This window comes from Sceloporus occidentalis, unplaced genomic scaffold, assembly GCF_023333645.1.
Source record: "Sceloporus occidentalis isolate IW3139 unplaced genomic scaffold, rSceOcc1.0.p SCAF_125, whole genome shotgun sequence".
NCBI classification, from domain to species: domain Eukaryota; kingdom Metazoa; phylum Chordata; class Lepidosauria; order Squamata; family Phrynosomatidae; genus Sceloporus; species Sceloporus occidentalis.
The window spans coordinates 2,349,679-2,367,067 of NW_028317105.1; the positions used below are offsets into that span (position 1 = coordinate 2,349,679).

The 17,389-nt window shown below is 36.6% G+C and overlaps 1 protein-coding gene across 1 annotated transcript; it reads right to left on the bottom strand.

Moving 5' to 3' along the window:
• Positions 1–415: 415 nt before the first annotated feature.
• LOC149281995 (xaa-Pro aminopeptidase 2-like) lies at positions 416–15,780 on the bottom strand. Its single transcript, XM_089498748.1, has 21 exons — positions 15,714–15,780; positions 11,466–11,533; positions 10,961–11,071; positions 10,276–10,339; positions 8,571–8,675; positions 7,919–8,005; positions 7,492–7,638; positions 7,179–7,280; positions 6,936–7,017; positions 6,294–6,489; positions 5,814–5,903; positions 5,144–5,253; positions 4,306–4,383; positions 3,210–3,281; positions 2,949–3,009; positions 2,482–2,551; positions 1,725–1,829; positions 1,368–1,427; positions 1,082–1,158; positions 840–938; positions 416–616 (listed from the first exon to the last, which is right to left on the bottom strand). The coding sequence occupies exons 1-21, from the start codon at positions 15,778–15,780 to the stop codon at positions 416–418; spliced, it is 2,052 nt and encodes a 683-aa protein (XP_089354874.1).
• Positions 15,781–17,389: the final 1,609 nt, after the last annotated feature.

Here is a 17,389-nt window from a genome sequence, read left to right on the forward strand (position 1 = left end):
CACCTTATATATATTTGGGGGTCACTGCTATCATCTTTTTGTTACAAATAAAAGTTAGTTACATGATCAGTTCACTGTTTAGGAAATAGTATGTAGCGTAGTCAAAGTACGATATATGTAAAAATGTGCCACCATGGACAAATGTCACCAGTAAATCACTCAAGAGCTGCATCGTATGATCCGTCCATTGATAAGTGCATGGTGGGTCATTCTTGAAGTTAATTAACACTTAAAAACACATTAAGCAGCAATTAAAAGATTAAAAAGGATACAATATATGAAAACAAGTACAATAAATACAATAAAAACATATTCAAAGTGATATTGAGTAGTGCCAGTGTTGCTAGTTTATTTAACACACATAAGGATCTACTTCACTGTTAATAGGAGTCCTAAGCTTTCGTTCAAGTTTTATTTATACAGATGCCTCCTGTAGGAACAAATTTGCAGCCAAAGTGGAAAATAACAAAGCCAGAGACGCCATAACGAACGATCCATTGGACAAAGGCTTTGTGTTCTTTACCAGCCAGTCGTATTCCTCCTGAAGGTTTTGGTTCTTCAGTTCCTGTCCCACAACATTTCTGATTTTCTCATAATGTTTATCCACATAACTGATCTAATTGGAGAAGACAAGATAATTGATAGCTGCCCAGGATCCTGACTTTAAAAATAATATTAACTATTGGTTTGCGAACCCAATCACATTCTCTAGCTATGGTACCTTTAATGTTTTGAATAAAGTATTTTTTAATGGTTGATTGGAATTATCATTTATGGAGAGCAGTATTAACTTTGTTGTTTTCTTTCTTTTTTTTTTTTTATAATTTATGGTTTCTTACCTGAGGCTCCGTCATAATACTGGTATCAATGAGGTTCCTGTCATAAGGGACTAAGGATACAGTCTCAAATGTCAGATACTTCTCACCTCCAAATGTATGCTACGTAAAAAAAAAAAGAGGAAGAAAAAATAATGAAAGCTGAAATAAACAATTTTTTTATCGTTTGCCCTTCCAAAATGTCACCCTCATGAGATTTTTTAAATAGCTGTAGGTAATTATACTATACACGGAAACTAAAGTACCTTGGTTTGTGCTTCTACTACTAAAGCTATGTCCTCGATACGAATTCCAAAGTGTCCATCATGGTAGTATCCGGGTTCTACAAAGGAAAACATTGGAAATTAAAAAAGTATAACCATGAACACGCAACACAGGATGCACATATGTGTGGAGATATATGGATAATAACTTTGACCCTCAATGACACAAGTTAAGCAGTATTCCTTTAGAGGTACTTTGGTTGGCGTTGTGGGGCTTCTAATTGTCATCTGCCATCAGGAAGTCATATATATGAACCTCAACACTTACCAATGGATGTGAACATTCCTTTAGTGAAAGCGATATTACTGGACTGAAATCCTACAGGCCCTAAATAAATAAAAGAACGTAAGATTGTAATAAATTAAACTAATAGTGGATTCATTTAAAGGTGCTGCTTCATCCATTCTACAGAATTTAGAATTTTCACAAACAAACAATGTAACAGTAGCGACACTACTTGAATGCCCAAGTCCTTACATGTAAAATTTTAATTTCATGTTTCAGGGAACACTTAATTGTCATGAGAAACAACTGCAGACACTGTTGTTACAGTGAAATAGTATAAAAGTGGAATAGATTCTAACGCTGATACATTTAAGAGGATACATAGTAAAAATTACTTACATTCATGGACTGAAAAGAAGTTGCCAATTCCATGTCCTGTACCATGGCCAAAATTCAACCCTACTTCCCACAAAGCTCTTCTGGCAAACGTCTCTATCACCCTTCCTACCAGACAAGAGCATACAGAGGATTGTTAAGCCTCATCTGACTTGTACTGACAATTCTGTTACATTAAAGGAAAAATATTCATAACATATACAAAGTACTTGTAATAAACATTGATGCACTGAAAAATAAGAAAAACATACAAAAAATAGATGTATTATTTTCAAGTATGTGCTCTTTAATAATAAGGGTAGATTAAATTTACCTTGCACTGTTGAACAATAAACATTGTTTAGGATAATACCATACATAAAAAAAATTAACATGCTCACCAGGAACAGACTTCATACAAAAGAGGATGAGATGCTCACCAAGAATAGATAGATGTGTCCCCACTGTCTAAAATGTTACCACTTCATAGCCTGTTCTACAGCGCTGACCTGCTTGGGAGTATCTCAAGTTCTCACTCTCCATTAACCTATCAAGCTGATCCTGCCCCAAGCGCAATCACAAAAGTTGTGTTTTGTGATTATGAAACTCAAGAGGAAAACACAATTTTTAAGTCTCGTTTCAATTTTAAGCCTTTACAGGTAGAATATAGATTTATTTTGTTTTACTTATCAACACAGCACAGGGTGCATATACATGGGAAATAAGAATAAAAATAATAATAATAAATAGTGCAGTATTGTATGATTTTTTTTATACTTACCAGATGTTCGTGGAGGAAAAATAAGCTTGGTTAATTCAATGTTTCCTATCAGGACACGTGTATATGCCTCCTATTGAGATAAGTTTATAATGTCAGTGCATAGGGTTAGTAAAAGTAGAAAAATGCCTTTGGTGCAATTGATCATAAAAAAGTGAAGTCTAGGTGACATTTAGCACATATTATGACGTTACTCTGTTTAGATATTAACGATCAAATACCAGACTTACATAACGCCATTAATTTCATTGGGGAATAAATGATGATGATGATGATGATGAAGATGATAAGGGTTAGACTAGGATAGGTTATATGAATACATCCGCCATCCATCAAGCACTGGGCCAGTGACCCTCCATACCTTTTGTTTCTTTTGCCCAATTTGTTATGTGATGTATTCCTTGTAATGCCCCTTTTGTCTAATTTTCCTGTTTCAATTATATATATCGAAGGAAACAATGTATTCAAACCTTTTCTAACTCCGTTGGATTTCCCCAGTGAACGGTTCTTGTGATATCGGTCGTGCCATCACTGAAAAATATTTAGAAACACATTTTATGATATGGATAAAAATAATTTATAAAACTGTATAAAATTTTTTTTTTTTTTTACTATGGAGTATTTGGAAAAAGAAAAGTTACACGTATTGGTTAAGTGTGTATTTTTACTTATATGTATTATTCAGTTTGGGGGAATAATGAAAAGAGAAGTTGAAAAATAAAAGTACTCACAGATATTGTCCCCCGGAGTCAACGAGGTACATTTCATTTACGGACAATAAACGGTTGGTTTCATTGGTTGCTCTGTTTGAAGAAAATGATTGAACAAATTGTTATTTGATTTAAAATAAAGCACTAATCACCCCATTGAAGCCAAGCTCAGTGTCAAAACTAGCAAAATACTTGTACATCTCTACAAGACTTATCAGGGCAGCAAAATCTAATTGGTTGCCACTAAATTTGGGGGGGGGGGTGTAAAGTGGTTAAGATCGTGGCTGTACTCAAAAAAGTGGGGTTTTAATATGTATGCGCTGTTTTACATTTTAAAGACATGCATTTTATTGTTAGGTGCCAAACTAAGTGGGATCTGGAACACTAGTAATAATGGAAATATCAGAAATGGGTTGATGACATCATGTGAGCTGTTTGTGTGGCACATTTGGAGCTGGGGTTTGATGTGATGTATACCTGTAAAAAATGTAAGTAATATTTATAATTATATTAACTATTTAATTATATAAATAATGGTTCAATCACTGATACCTTCATTCACCCAAATGAGCTGATGCTCGGTGGTGACTTGCCATACAAAAAGGTTTGAGATTAAATCACCAGGAATAGGCAGCCACTTGTCCTACAGGGCATCTATCCTTGGAAGTATCTCAAAGTTTAGTTTGCTTGGGTTATTAGAGAAAAAAAATCACCATGGACATATCGGTCTCATCCTGCCATAAAGGCTGTCCAGATGCGAAATGTGAGGCAAATTTCTTCTAAATGGAGGTCTGGTTGGTCTTGTTCTAGGCATACGAGAGATAGGAGGTCCATGTCTGGACAATTGGTGTGGGACTAGTATGTTGATGGAGAGATGTCGTTTGTAATGGCACTAGATAGCTACATTTTGAGATGTTCCAGAGAGGAGATGTACCGTAAAACAGGCTATTAAGCCAGTCCTTGTGAGTTCATCTCAAACTTTTTTTTTTTTTTGTACAGTATTTAGTCCTTTAGAGAGCTCATACATTCAAATTCAGATGATATGGGTTCACGGTATCTTGTTGAGGCTGGAAGCTCTATATAAATCAATAAATAATAATAATGATAATAATATTACCTATAGTGAGGAAGAGCTGCATTCAAACCTCCGGCAGAAATAGTGGCAAAACTTGGACCCTTAAAATATGCCTGTTTTCTAGAAATAAAATAGAGGTCATGCAATATGCTTCCAGTTTTAGAACATAAAGAGAACATACATGCGGAGATTCTTACAGGTGCGTAGATGTCTTAATCATTACTGGAATTAATGAAGCAATAAATAATTGGCTATATGTAGAGCAGAGTGGAAAGATGGGAAGTTCTCCAGTAGGAGTTATTTATCGCCTGCCGTTTCCACCCACGACTTTTCCTGAAATATTTTTGGCTTCCTGATATCACAAGTGGTCACATTACCTGAGCATTGTGATGCGAATAACCACAGAAATCAAACCTGATCTTTTCTAGAGGAGTTTCCATGGGGTGCTACTTTCCTTGATTTTCAGTAAAGAAATGTATTATGTTTCAGATGTATCTACACGTAACCAATGTCATGTCATGCTACCCCATGCCATGTAACCCCTTTGATCACCCAGCATGGATTAATAGGGCCCGGAGTAGCTTCTTGAAATTTCAATATGACTTTGAAGCAAAAGTAACATCAGGGCTGGACAAATCCAACTAATAAATTATAAATGTGCAAGAGCAGGGTCCTCATCTGCTTCTGTAGCAGTAAGTCTTAACGTGTATTAACCTTATTGTCAATTTTAATGATATAGTTAATTCCACTTTCCCTTATAGTAATAGCGCTCTATTAATGTACTATATATTGTTAGCATTTGCATAATCCTGTTTGTCTTTGATCTACATGCAGGGTGATATGTTATTGCTTTCTGACACATTAGAAAAACGTTACTTACTCTCGAAGCCAATCCACATATCTACTCCCATTGTCCTCGTTAACAGTTCCTTTGGGGACATTCTTCTCCAGCCAAATCAAGTACTGGATTACTGCTACAGCATCCCGAATCTAGGGGGAATCGAGAGTCAGGTTCTGCTATTGATTTCATATGATCCAGATACTGTATCGGTTACAAATAATGCATTTATATGATGGGTTCTAGAAGGGTTCTTTGTATCATGGGGATTGGGAGCTTGTCACCTGGAACTTACTCCACTCCACACTATGCTGTCAATCAGATTTCTCACTTTTTCCATTCATATGAGATTAAATTCATAGTTCGGTAAATTTTTCCAAATGAGAGGTATAGATAAAAACAGATAAACAAAAATCAAATCTCACACTTTGACCCCCCCAAAAATTTCACAGCTTACAATTTAAAATTGCTGCCAAACAATATCTAAAGCCACACAATATTCATAAGAATTAAGACACATTTTCTTTCATATCTATTTAATTTCAGGTGATTCCGATTATATTTTTCATAGAATTCAACACAACCAAAATCGTAGAGTGTATTACACCACAAGAATTGGTCATTTTCAGGAAAATAAATAAATAACTGAACACTTCTGTTAAATCTGCTGTCTCCCCCCCCAATTTTTTTTTATAGAACGCCCATCACTTACATGGCAGTTCTTCAGTAACTCCTGTTCCTTCTGTGTTTTCACAGATTTTGTTCTCATGACCGGAGAATATTCTTCAGCTACGAGTTTGTCCTACAAACAAATACAGTTAGAATCAGTTATATTGCTACTGTTCTTAAATTTAATTAGAAACCCTAAAAAAAGCAAATTCGAGCCATAAAAGCACACATTTACGGACATTGAACGCAATATGAAAGGTCTTTCTTTACTAATTATCAAGCAGGACAAATTAACCAAAAATTAGGCTTTTGGAAATGTTATGGAAAAAAAACAATTACCAAAAACACTGAAATAAGGATTGAGGAAATTAAGGGATATGTCTGTCGATTGGATAATTTTGTCTGCTTGATTACGGTTGAAACTAACTTCTCACCAGTGGGCAAGCATTGCTTAGTTCAGTTATAGGGATAACCAATTTATACTGTACATGGCATTGTTAAGAGTATCAGACATCTTGCCTACCTTTGGTATTATTTCATAGAGTCCATAATTCGTGTATTTGGTCCCAACCCATATTTTGACATTTCCCTTCACATAGTCCGACAGAGTTTCCCGAATCGAATGGTAGTCAAGTAGTTGCACACATGGCCCTGGACAGCTGGTGTTCAGATAAGATCGAACAGCAGGGGTAATACGGGTCATATTGTTAACAAACAAGCTAGAAAAATATATACAAGAAATAGGGATTAATACACGTCCTCCAACATCCGTTCTCCTGTCCATCTCATGTACATGTACAACAGGGTTCTAAATAAGAACACTACGAAGCCAGTTGGAGGGAATGATAAAACCGGAAATTATATTGACTCGTGGTGGCCAATGTATGCTAACTGAAAATATAAATTAATATTTTCGTTGTGTTATCAAATTAGATGAATCCAACAAATCCCGGTTTTATTTAAAAAAATATGTTCAAATACATTGATTTACATAAACAAATAAACAAACGTACTCCCAAGCTAAGTTTCAGCGTTCTATCCAGTTTCATTGAAGGTCATCTTTGGCATTCAGTTATTTCTAGTTATACTATATATTTTCTCCAAGACGTGTATAAATGTAGTGCCTGTCTGTTTAGGTAGATGTTTAAAGGCTGACATACTGTACCTGACGGTGTCTACAGTCAACAGTGCGTACGAGTAGAAGAAAGGGTTATAGGAAATATCTTGCCCTCGAAGGTTGAAAAGCCCTAGGAAATAGATCAGAACACACAACAGAAGCACAACATTTTAAGGCAGAGCCATTTTGTTCATCCGGTCCTTAAGACCTCCAACCTTGGTCCTATTTTCAGCATAGTGCCAAACCAACTATGGCGTTTTAATGAATTAATAATAAGTTGTGTTACTTTACATGCGGTCTCTTCTAGAGAAGACAATAACAAAGCGGTGGGCTTCTGGGAATGTTTATCCATCAGGTCGCGGATGTTTGCCACTTTCTCCTGCCAGGTACTTCCTGAAAAGGTAAGACAGTGTTAAAAAAAAAAAAGATACAAAACAGACAATAGTTGGAGCTGACTTAAAGCACAAAAGTAGCCTGACAAAATATTTTCACAAATTCTACAAATAACCACTGCTGATCACTTCCTAAATTATAAAACCACACTCACTCGTCCGATCGCTGCCTAATCGATTATCCACCCATACCCATGGGAAAAATACATTACCTACAAACTTATCGGATAGTGAATAAATTTCATGGTCAGGGAGAGGAGGACGCTGACTGTCCCACACTATATCCACCAGGTTGGTTGGTATCGAAAGCAGAAACCTTCCAGAATTTTGTAGAATATTGTTGTAACTCTCCCAGTCATCTATCAACCAAAAAAGAGATAGTAATATGAGAAAAATTCAAATACATGACACAAAATTCTAATTTTCACCCGCCCATCATTCCCTACAGTAGCCAAATCCACCTCCACACAGATAAAGCAACGTTTTGCAGGCATTTGTTTTATTCATTATAGGTATGGAATGTGCAGGTTACCTAAAATATACTTTCTTTGCCCATTTTGCCAATGCAGGTGTCAATTACTTTCAAAGGAACCCTTTGGTGCCCCCTAGTGTGCTATGTTTGTAACACGTGAAACATACCAATAGAAAAAAGGAAGGGATCAAACCCAATTTGTTCTCCATGTTTTACTTCTTCCAGGATCCACGATACAATTGCACTATTTGATACTGTACAAAGAAAGAAAACAATGTATACTTTCATGATATTGTGCAATTATAATGCTTAAAAGTGTGGTTTGCTCTGAAGATATGCAGCTTAATTATTTGGGTTATAAAACTCATCTTCTTTAGAAAACAAAACCCACTTTAATGCTTTATGCATGGATCAAATATCTGAAAGGATTCACCTTAGCCACAATAAATTCTCTTGTATTTGGAACCAACCCAACGACGTATCAATCTGTCTGCCTAGAACTCTTGTTTTACACAAGCATTTTTGCTTTACATGAGAATTTTAGGAAGAGTTGTTTTTTTGACCCAAAAAACACATTCGTCCAAAATTAGCCAAGGTTATCAGAAAGTTTCCCAAAAATATGACCCAGCTTGTGTTCTTATTTACATGTCTCTTAAATTCACAACAATATTCTTTGTAGACATGCCCACATTTTAAGGGTATTTCTTGTCTGCTGTACTATACATAGTGGACTTTTCACTTTGTTTTCTGCCTTTAGCTTATCTGTAACCCAGAGATCATCAATATAATTATACTTATTATAATTATTGAGTCACTGACTTGTCTCCTGGAGCTCCCAGTTACAGTCCATCTCTCTTTTTGCTTGCGTCCAGTATCGACTGTCTGTAAACACCGCTGCTCGAGTGAGAGTCACAACAGCAGTGCCTAAAATCAAAAGGGTGTTATATTTATAATAGTAAATTGGAGCTAGGTCATCATGAAGGATAGCAATGAATGAAAATGTGTACAAATTAATTCAAGGTTCTAATTCTACACGAATATATAATATTATAACACGCAACATACAAGTGTCTGGAAATCATTGGCAGTAAATATCATTAATGCCGAAAACCTTGGAAGGAGCCCTAAGACCTTAGGGCTTATGTTGCACCCTGTCATGTATTTACCAGGTCGGTGCTTCATCTGACTCACCTGAACCTACCTTTCAGAGGGAGTCCTCTTCTTCATGAGCAGAGCTCCAGAACACGGTATCATATTCCAACGCTCTACCTCAGAAGGTCAGGAGAGTTGAAAGACCCAACCAGACCATTAAGCGATGGCCCACTGGGAAGCCCAACCTCACAATATTTAAATAATTACAGCCGCTGCTACCCAAAATCTGTTTATATCCCTGCCAGGATGGTAAGTGTTTTATAAATCTAAAAACGTTAACTGAAAAGATAAGAAAGCTAGCAAAATTGCAGAGTGTAGATTCATTGTTGACTGAAAACCCACCATGATGGACATCATTTGGCTTCATTTACCTGACCTTCGTCAGACTCTGTCCCTACCTGATTTGGACACACCTTTGGCACGATTATTACTTTTTTAACCCATAAAACCCGCCCTGTATAATCCACATTTTGTTTGTGAAAAAGGACACAGCTGCTAATGTCATGGCTCATATGATACGGCCGATTATTGGCTGCCATTACGTATGGAATGTATTGTGAAAACAAATAATTTAAGAGCAAAAGGAAGTATGCCAATGACTGTAATATTTCTTATCTCGTAGTTACAAACTATTTCCATATCAGTATTGTCGAGGGGAACATTCTCTTTTATGACACTGTAACCAATTTACTTGTATAACCTTTAAGGTGCTGTTTCATTCTAGGTCTCTGTAATCATTCACCATTATTATATTCCACTAATAAAGCCATCTCAATTTCCCAAATAATTACATGGATTCGTTAAAGGAACGCTTAAAGGCGGCCTATGTCCACGTTACATGCATTTTGCAGGCAATTTTGCATGGACTCTGCAAATAGTTGCAGCTATTTTTTTAAATGCGTCACTAAATGATCTCTAACATGTAAGTAAAAATGCTAGCAATCTATACATTAACTTGCTTTGTAAGCATCATAGTTATAGATAATGATAAGTCCATGCAGGAGTTCAGTAATACATCGATATCCATTAAGCATTCTGAATAGCTAAAAAAGAAGGGTATTAACGATGGGCAGGGAAATTTGGATCCTGATCCTTCCAAATGTTATCATCTTACAAATAATTTCACAATTGACTCTGCGTTTCATGTTATCCTGAGAACATCCTGTGTTTGCCCCCAAGACGCTTCCAAAGCAACATTGAATACATCTTCAGGATTACCTGCTTTCACGTTAAATGAGCATTGTGGAATACGTCGACATGGCATAAATCAATAAATAATAATAATAATAATAATGAAAAAAAATAAAAAAAAAATAAAATAAGAAAATGTCAACATGTCTGCACAATGTTAGAAGTACCAAGGGTTTCATACCTGAGGATCCTGTGAAGCCAGTCAACCATTGTCTCCTTTTTTCTCGAGCAGCTATGTATTCCCCCTAATCATAGAAAACAACTGGGATTAAAAACAGATGTTGACTTGTTTATACCGATGTAGCTGTAATTACCTCAATGTCTCACTGGTGCCATTTAGTATAAGCATTGAACTCTAAGATCTCCAGGCGAGGGGAATGGTCCTATTTACTTACCACCCACCTGCAACAAGACATGTCTCTCTACGGTTAGCCCTAACCTTTTCAGTCTGTCTCCATTCCTACTTACGTGAAGAAGAAAACCTCTAGACCCTAGAAGGTCTACAACACAATCCCTGAATCATTTTGGTGCGGATAAATCTGATTTTGGCTAGGGGTGAATGGGGTTCATCTTAATTTTCTAATGTTAACTTTATTAACAACCATCCCACTACCAATAACTTGTGAACTATTTAGACTAGTTCCAGTTCCTTAGATCTGACTTAAGTACTTTGCAGTCTTCTTTGTAGACCAGGAAGCCAATGCACAGGTTTCTCCAGACAGCCAAAGGAAAATGAGCTGCTCCGGTTCCTTGAAAGTGGTCTGACTCTTTAGTCATGTGGAAAAGTCAACCTGAAGGCCAAGCACTGGACTCCATGCATCTACCAAGAATTACACAACCACTGTTGTTAGAATTGGGAAACTTACTAAATGTGCATCAGTAGCTGGAATAATATAAGCGCTGATATTTTGAGTTCTCATTTCCCACCGAAGGTTGTGAAGCTCTTGTGTTGTATTCTTGGCTGTGGCTGGGAGATACTGGTCACAAGCAATATAATAATAGAATAAGCAACAAGCCATTATTACTTGGAATACACATGCAAAAAACATTTTTAAAATTAAATGTATATAAAATATATATGCATACATTATAGATCAAAAGACAAAAAGAAAATGTTACCAACATTAACATATATTTAGACCCTAAATTAATTAGTTCTAGATAAATTTTCCCTTTTCCAAAAATAAGTTTCTAACATAGATTTTAGTTATTTGCAGACATACTGCACCTGAACGTGAACCTTCAAATAACACATTTATGTTAAAATGATTTTATATGTGCTTTTGTTATTTTATGCATATATATACAAAGCCATTTATAGAGCCTAATCATATGTCACTGTTAATCTTAAAACATTAGTGAAGCTCTCACCGGTGGGTTTATGGAACAGTCCCTCACTGTAGCATCTCGAGCGACATTTGGAAGAGCCACTGTACAACCTGCAAATTAATATATATTGCATTTGTTTGCTTATATTTATTATTTGTTTGTATTTATTTTCATATAATCTGCACAAAACAAAGTAATACACAGTACCAACTATGTGCTTACTTCAACAAGACATTATTACTTACTTCAGAAATAGGAATTCTGGTACTCTTGAAATGCCCGGGCACCACCTATACTTGTTTTTTAATCCTATAATATACTAGGTGATGCCCAGATAATACACAAATACCTACATTCCATCACAAGGAACACATGACAAAGAGTTCTATGGATGTCTATGGATGAATGAATGTTTTGGTACATGTAAAGAATTATACAAAGCCCCCCCCCCCCAAAAAAAAACCAACTTATTCCGTAACATGAAAGACAGGAGAGTAATGATAATTAGGACACAACGAAATTCTTCATTCTACCCAAAATTTGTGAGTCTGTTTCATTTATTCATCAACTCCATGAATTTCAAATGAACCTCTCGAAAAACTGACTTAGTGAGATCCATCAGGTTGACTGATGAAAACCTCAAACCATGGTGCTGTCTGAAGACATTGCTCAGCTGTTGAGACATTTTCTGATCTATAACGACCAACAAATACATTTGTTTGCTGTTTTATGAACTAAAGATACTTAGTTAAAAAAATGGCAGGCTGGATACGCCAAATGGCTACTATAAGGAATCAACTGGACCTTGAAATAAGTGTGATATCAAGGATGTAAAGGAAAAAATAAGATGCACTTACGGAAATCTAATCCTTTTTACTCATTGGGGTTTATCTATAAAAAGTGATAAGGGTACTAAACTTGAAAAATGGTGTAATTTCCATGGCAACACATGGAATACCCTTGCTCATTGGCCCATTTCATCGCTGGTTGTGGTGATGAGAACTTTTCAAACGTTGCAAGTGAATCACTATTTTACACATATTAAAACAGTTTGCTGGCATGCAGAATAAAAACCTCTTTTCATAGATCACCTATATTTGTTATAAAATATGTAATATACAATAATATAAAAAATATAAAAAAGCATACCAAGCTGAATGAAGATCCATGTGCCAAAGGTCCAGTGGAACCCCATCATCTTAACCCCAACCAATCTATCCTGCAGCAGGGAGAGAATACAACCTCTGTATCTGCTTTGGATGTAATGTAATCAGATTTACAATCTCAGACCGGCCCTCCCAAAGTCATCCCTCAGCACCACCCAATTTAATAATAAAAAAATAGTGATGAGCAAAGGACGGGATCTTGGCTGTTAAAAAGTTAAATGAACTTCCTCATTTTCTCTATAGGAAGATCTGCTGCGGTTAGGAACAGGATTATCTTTTCAGCGACAAGCTGACTTTTCTGGCGGATCACAGTAAACAAACATCAGATGACTTGTCTGCGCCCGATCTATATTTTTTTGTACAAATCAGAGTAAACCTATTAATTCATTGGTTGTCTGACGGATCAAAATAATGTATATTTTCCAATTAAGAGCGATAAAGGTCATCGTCGCCCCCAGACCTGTGTCCTGGGTTCACATTTGATTTTTTATAACTGTTTAACAGATTGGTGTAGAAGAACCTTCTTTGTTACAAAGTGCAAACTTTCACCTTTGAGAACGGTTCAAGATCCTCTCCAGAAGTGACTGATTAACTTGAAATGGCCTCACAGTTCTAATTACAAATGGTGTAATAAAGCAACAGTGCCAACTGTCCAAAATAAGTTGCCTGGCTGTTGTAAAATACAAATGTACTCGCTAAGCCGTGTATAATCATTAATGGTTTTCAGAGAAGAATAAAGTGTAATGAGTGTAAAAACATGCAATACAAAAACTCAGATTTTGTGTTCTTAATGTTTGTAATGATTATGGTATGATTCTTCCTAAGATGGCATATTGGACCGGTAGATAATGGAATCTCTCGTTAAAGGTTATTTCTACTTGGCTGACATAGAACAGATCTAAAAGCATGAAACAATGGGAGTCTTAATGATTATTCTTAATGGTTTTCTCTAAACTGTATGGAGGACCTGGCGTTGGGTAGTGTTGCATCACAAAATGTTTCTGAAATATAAGCTTAATAAGCATAATAGTCAAAACTAGGGATATACAGAAATATTTGGAGTTAGTGATCAAAATGTTTTACTGCTGCATTATATATACAAACCATACTAACGTCTGTAGCAATTTCTAATAAAACCATAAGAGATGGACAATCTGGTTGTCTTTCTACCATTTGGCCTTCTCAGCCATATCATCTCACCATAAGAGGGTCCCTTAGGTGTCCAAATCAATAGTACAAAACCAAGATTTGGGTTTCCAAAGTAATGATAATTAAAAAAAAAACACAAATCCAGCTAAACTTCACTCATTCTGGTAATATTAAGCATCTATGGACTATGATTAAAGGATATAAATATCGGCTGCAGCTAGAATAATATCGACCAATAAATACACAAAACAAAGCAAAAATTCAGTCCATAACCTGTGAATTCCAAAAAAAACACCTACCCAAGCATTGGGGGTTCCGCCACACTATGTGGCCATTTATTGCCATAAATATTTTAATACATAAACATCAAGAGAAACATTTGTTTCTCAATATGAACTAGATATTTAGGGACAACATGCGCAGAGTATGTGGGACAAAAAGTAGAACCCACCTGAGATGTTCTGATGATGACTGGCAGATGTCAGAATAGTAACCTCTGCACATTGTCTTCATTGCAAGAACTAAACAAGGAAAAAATAGAATTCTATTAAATTGATATCTTAATGGAACAGAGAATTATGGTCCAGTCATGATTTTGTTTGAAATAGCAACTTGTTCCTGTGGAATAGTACAGTGAAAAAAGAAGATTATCTCATGAGTCTGCGTTACAGACCAGCCTATTTGTGAAAAATGTAAGGTTTAAGGACCTCATAGGTCTTTTTTTGATGAGGAAGAAAATACCCCTTATATCATAAATTCGTATTTTGTGACCATGTTGGCTAGTTACTTTTATCACAAACTACTAAGGGTGGTGTTAAGTAAACCAGCAGAGCGATAGCTTACCTTCAACAAATGCAATCAAAAAATCTATCCAGAGCCAAAAGGGTTAAATTACCTTAGGCAACCTTCATCATCTGGAGATGACAGACAAATGACTTCTCACTCCCGCGGCCAATATGTTGACACCGGTGAGCAGCTAACTGCATCCTGAGCACAAACGTTGGCTTCTTTACTGAAAAAAAGGGATTCTGTTTTTCCTGGCTGCTCCGAATATTGTTGCCAGAAACAAAAATCGAAATCATTAGAGAAATGGCAAGAATAAAAAAAATGGCTATAGACGCAAGCTGTAGAACTGGTTTCTGAAACATTGGGGCTGCTAATAAGAATAAGAAAGAGCTGCAGAAAGGGTTGTTGCCTGAGCTGGAGTTGAACCAAGGCCACCCAAGTAATTAGAATCATCAATTGTTCCTGGTGATTATGATACTCCTTACAGTAAATGAACATAACAGACAATGTGTCTGCTTCAGCGGTAACAGTTTAGTGTTTATTAAATTCCGAGAGGCAACCATGTAATAGAGTTCATCACTTCTTACCACTTACCTCTTTAGAGGTCCCTCCCTGACAAGGACCACCTTCTCATTCCATGTTCTGGAAATAAAACTCTATATTGTAGCACAGACATTTAAAGCAAGTTGCTTTTACCATTGTTTTCCCATGCCAGCACTCGCTGTGCACATCATAGTCTCTCCGAGAAACACAGATTATGATTTCGAATACAAATTAATGGAAATATACGCCGTCTGTCAAACAGAGCGAGCCAAGGGACCTTCATGAAAGCACATAATCTGGCAAACATCATACTTTACTTATCTCTCTTCTACCGATTCTGGGTTTATAAAATGATCTCACCTTTGATTAATGTCTCATCAGACATCAGTATTAAATGGGCACAGTACATTTAGGGTCTGTACACTTCTGTACACGCTCTACAGATTATGGGTGGTTTTATTTTTCTAAATTAAGATCAGTTTGGCCAATCTCAATCCTACTGTGATTCTCTGGCCTGGAGCATCTGAAACGTTCACTCCAGATCTAAAATGAAGTGAAATGCAGTGAATGCAGTGAAAATATACCCTGCACAATAGAACTGAAAGGTCCAAATACATGTTTAAGGTGGTCCTGTGTGAGCACATACCATGGGGCATGCTTTGATCGTTCTCTGATGAGAAGGTTTCCATTAAGTACACTTCACATTTTCTCATGTTGACACATTTTGCTCTCTTTGAAAAGAGAGATGACAATCACACCTCGCTAATCAGGCTTGGCAAGGGTGAAATGTACAGGGGGCAAGCGACTGAGGGCAGCTGGTGCACCACATTAGGTCACACTAGGGCAGCACTCAACCAGGTCATACCATTGCACCTGGCCTGAAGCTATGATTATCTTGCCATTTGATACCAAAACATAAACGTTTAATGTATCTCAGATCTTTCTATTAGGATATTGTTTTTCTAGAAAAGGGATTTTTTTTTTCTAACCATGCATTAAACATATACTATATGGACAGAAGTATTGAGACACCTGACCATTACACCAACAGGGTAAATACATAGACATTAATATGTAGTTGGTCCCCCTTTGCAGCTGTAACAGTTTACACTGTCCTGGGAAGGCTTTCTGATTTTGGAGAGTTTCTCTGAGAATGGGTGCCCATACATCCTGTAGAGCATGTTGGAAGAGATGCCCATCTAATAATCTCCGTTCCAGTTCATCCCAAAGATGTTCAATGGTGTTGAGGTCAGGGCTCTGTGCGGACGGACAAGTTATTCTGCACCAAACTCATCCAACCATGTCTTTATGGGCCTTGCTTTGTACACTGGGGCATGTCGGAAAAAAAGTGGCCTTCCCCAAACTGTTCCCACAAAGTTGGAAGCAGAGCATTGCCCGGAATGTCTTGTTATGTCCCTTTCAGCATACCAAGACAAGGACTTCTCGTCCAAAATCAGTGCCTGACCTCAGGGATCTCTTGGGGCTCACCACAAGTTTAAAGTGAGTCCAGTACAGTTTCTTCACATAGAGTTTTGTCATAATTGTTGAATAATGCTATTTGTGTGTACTCTATGATTTTGGGGCCAATTCCAACACAATTATTCTGTATGACATTAAAGTTCACTGGGTTCCCATCTGGTCAGTGACCTGCAGGAAACAAGATAGTGATATGAACAGCATAAAGGATGCAGGCATCACATGTTATACTTATAAATGTAAAAAAATAAAGTTGTATATATGAAGCCGTTGCTATGGAAACATGTTTATTGAAAGTTCTAACTGATTTATTTAAGAGAAGTGGGATACTGGTGTTTGGAAGAGTATTATGATTCGCTGACATTATGATTACTTTGATGGGCAAGTTTGTAGATGTATTTTCTTAACTGGCCCCTGGCTTGTTACATTTCAGCCCCAAGACATGGTAACCCGAGCTTTAAATGGCACACTTGGGGCTTCAGGGGAAATGAGAAACATTTACACACGGGACCTCCCACCTGACCGTCCGCGAGACACTCGATAATAGGATACAGGCTTAAAAGCTACATACCGCTTTTTCCTTTAGTTAAAGTTAAGGGGTACTTAAAGCGTAATTAATGATTATTTTGTATTTGGTTGAAATAGCCCCTGTGGAACATGATGAATGAAGCTGTGTAGACATTCATTGTAGAAGTACTAGCAGCATGTGTACCCCCTTAGATTGGTTGGTAAAAGTTTTTTTTGAGTACTCTAGAATCTGAATATTTGAATAAATCAAACCATACTGTTTTGATACTGGTAACTGATACTGGTAACACCAATTATGTTTTAGATCATTGAACCCAG

What these genes read in the sequence shown, in the direction of transcription:
- LOC149281995 (XM_089498748.1), bottom strand. Translation starts at nt 15,780, where the DNA reads ATGAGAAAATGTGAAGTGTACTTAATGGAAACCTTCTCATCAGAGAAC. An exon ending in TGGCTTCACAGGATCCTCAG is followed by an intron (nt 8,676 to 10,275) that starts GTATGAAACCCT and finishes TTTTGATTTTAG; the next exon opens with GCACTGCTGTTGTGACTCTC. An exon ending in AGGAATGTTCACATCCATTG is followed by an intron (nt 1,159 to 1,367) that starts GTAAGTGTTGAG and finishes TTTCCTTTGTAG; the next exon opens with AACCCGGATACTACCATGAT.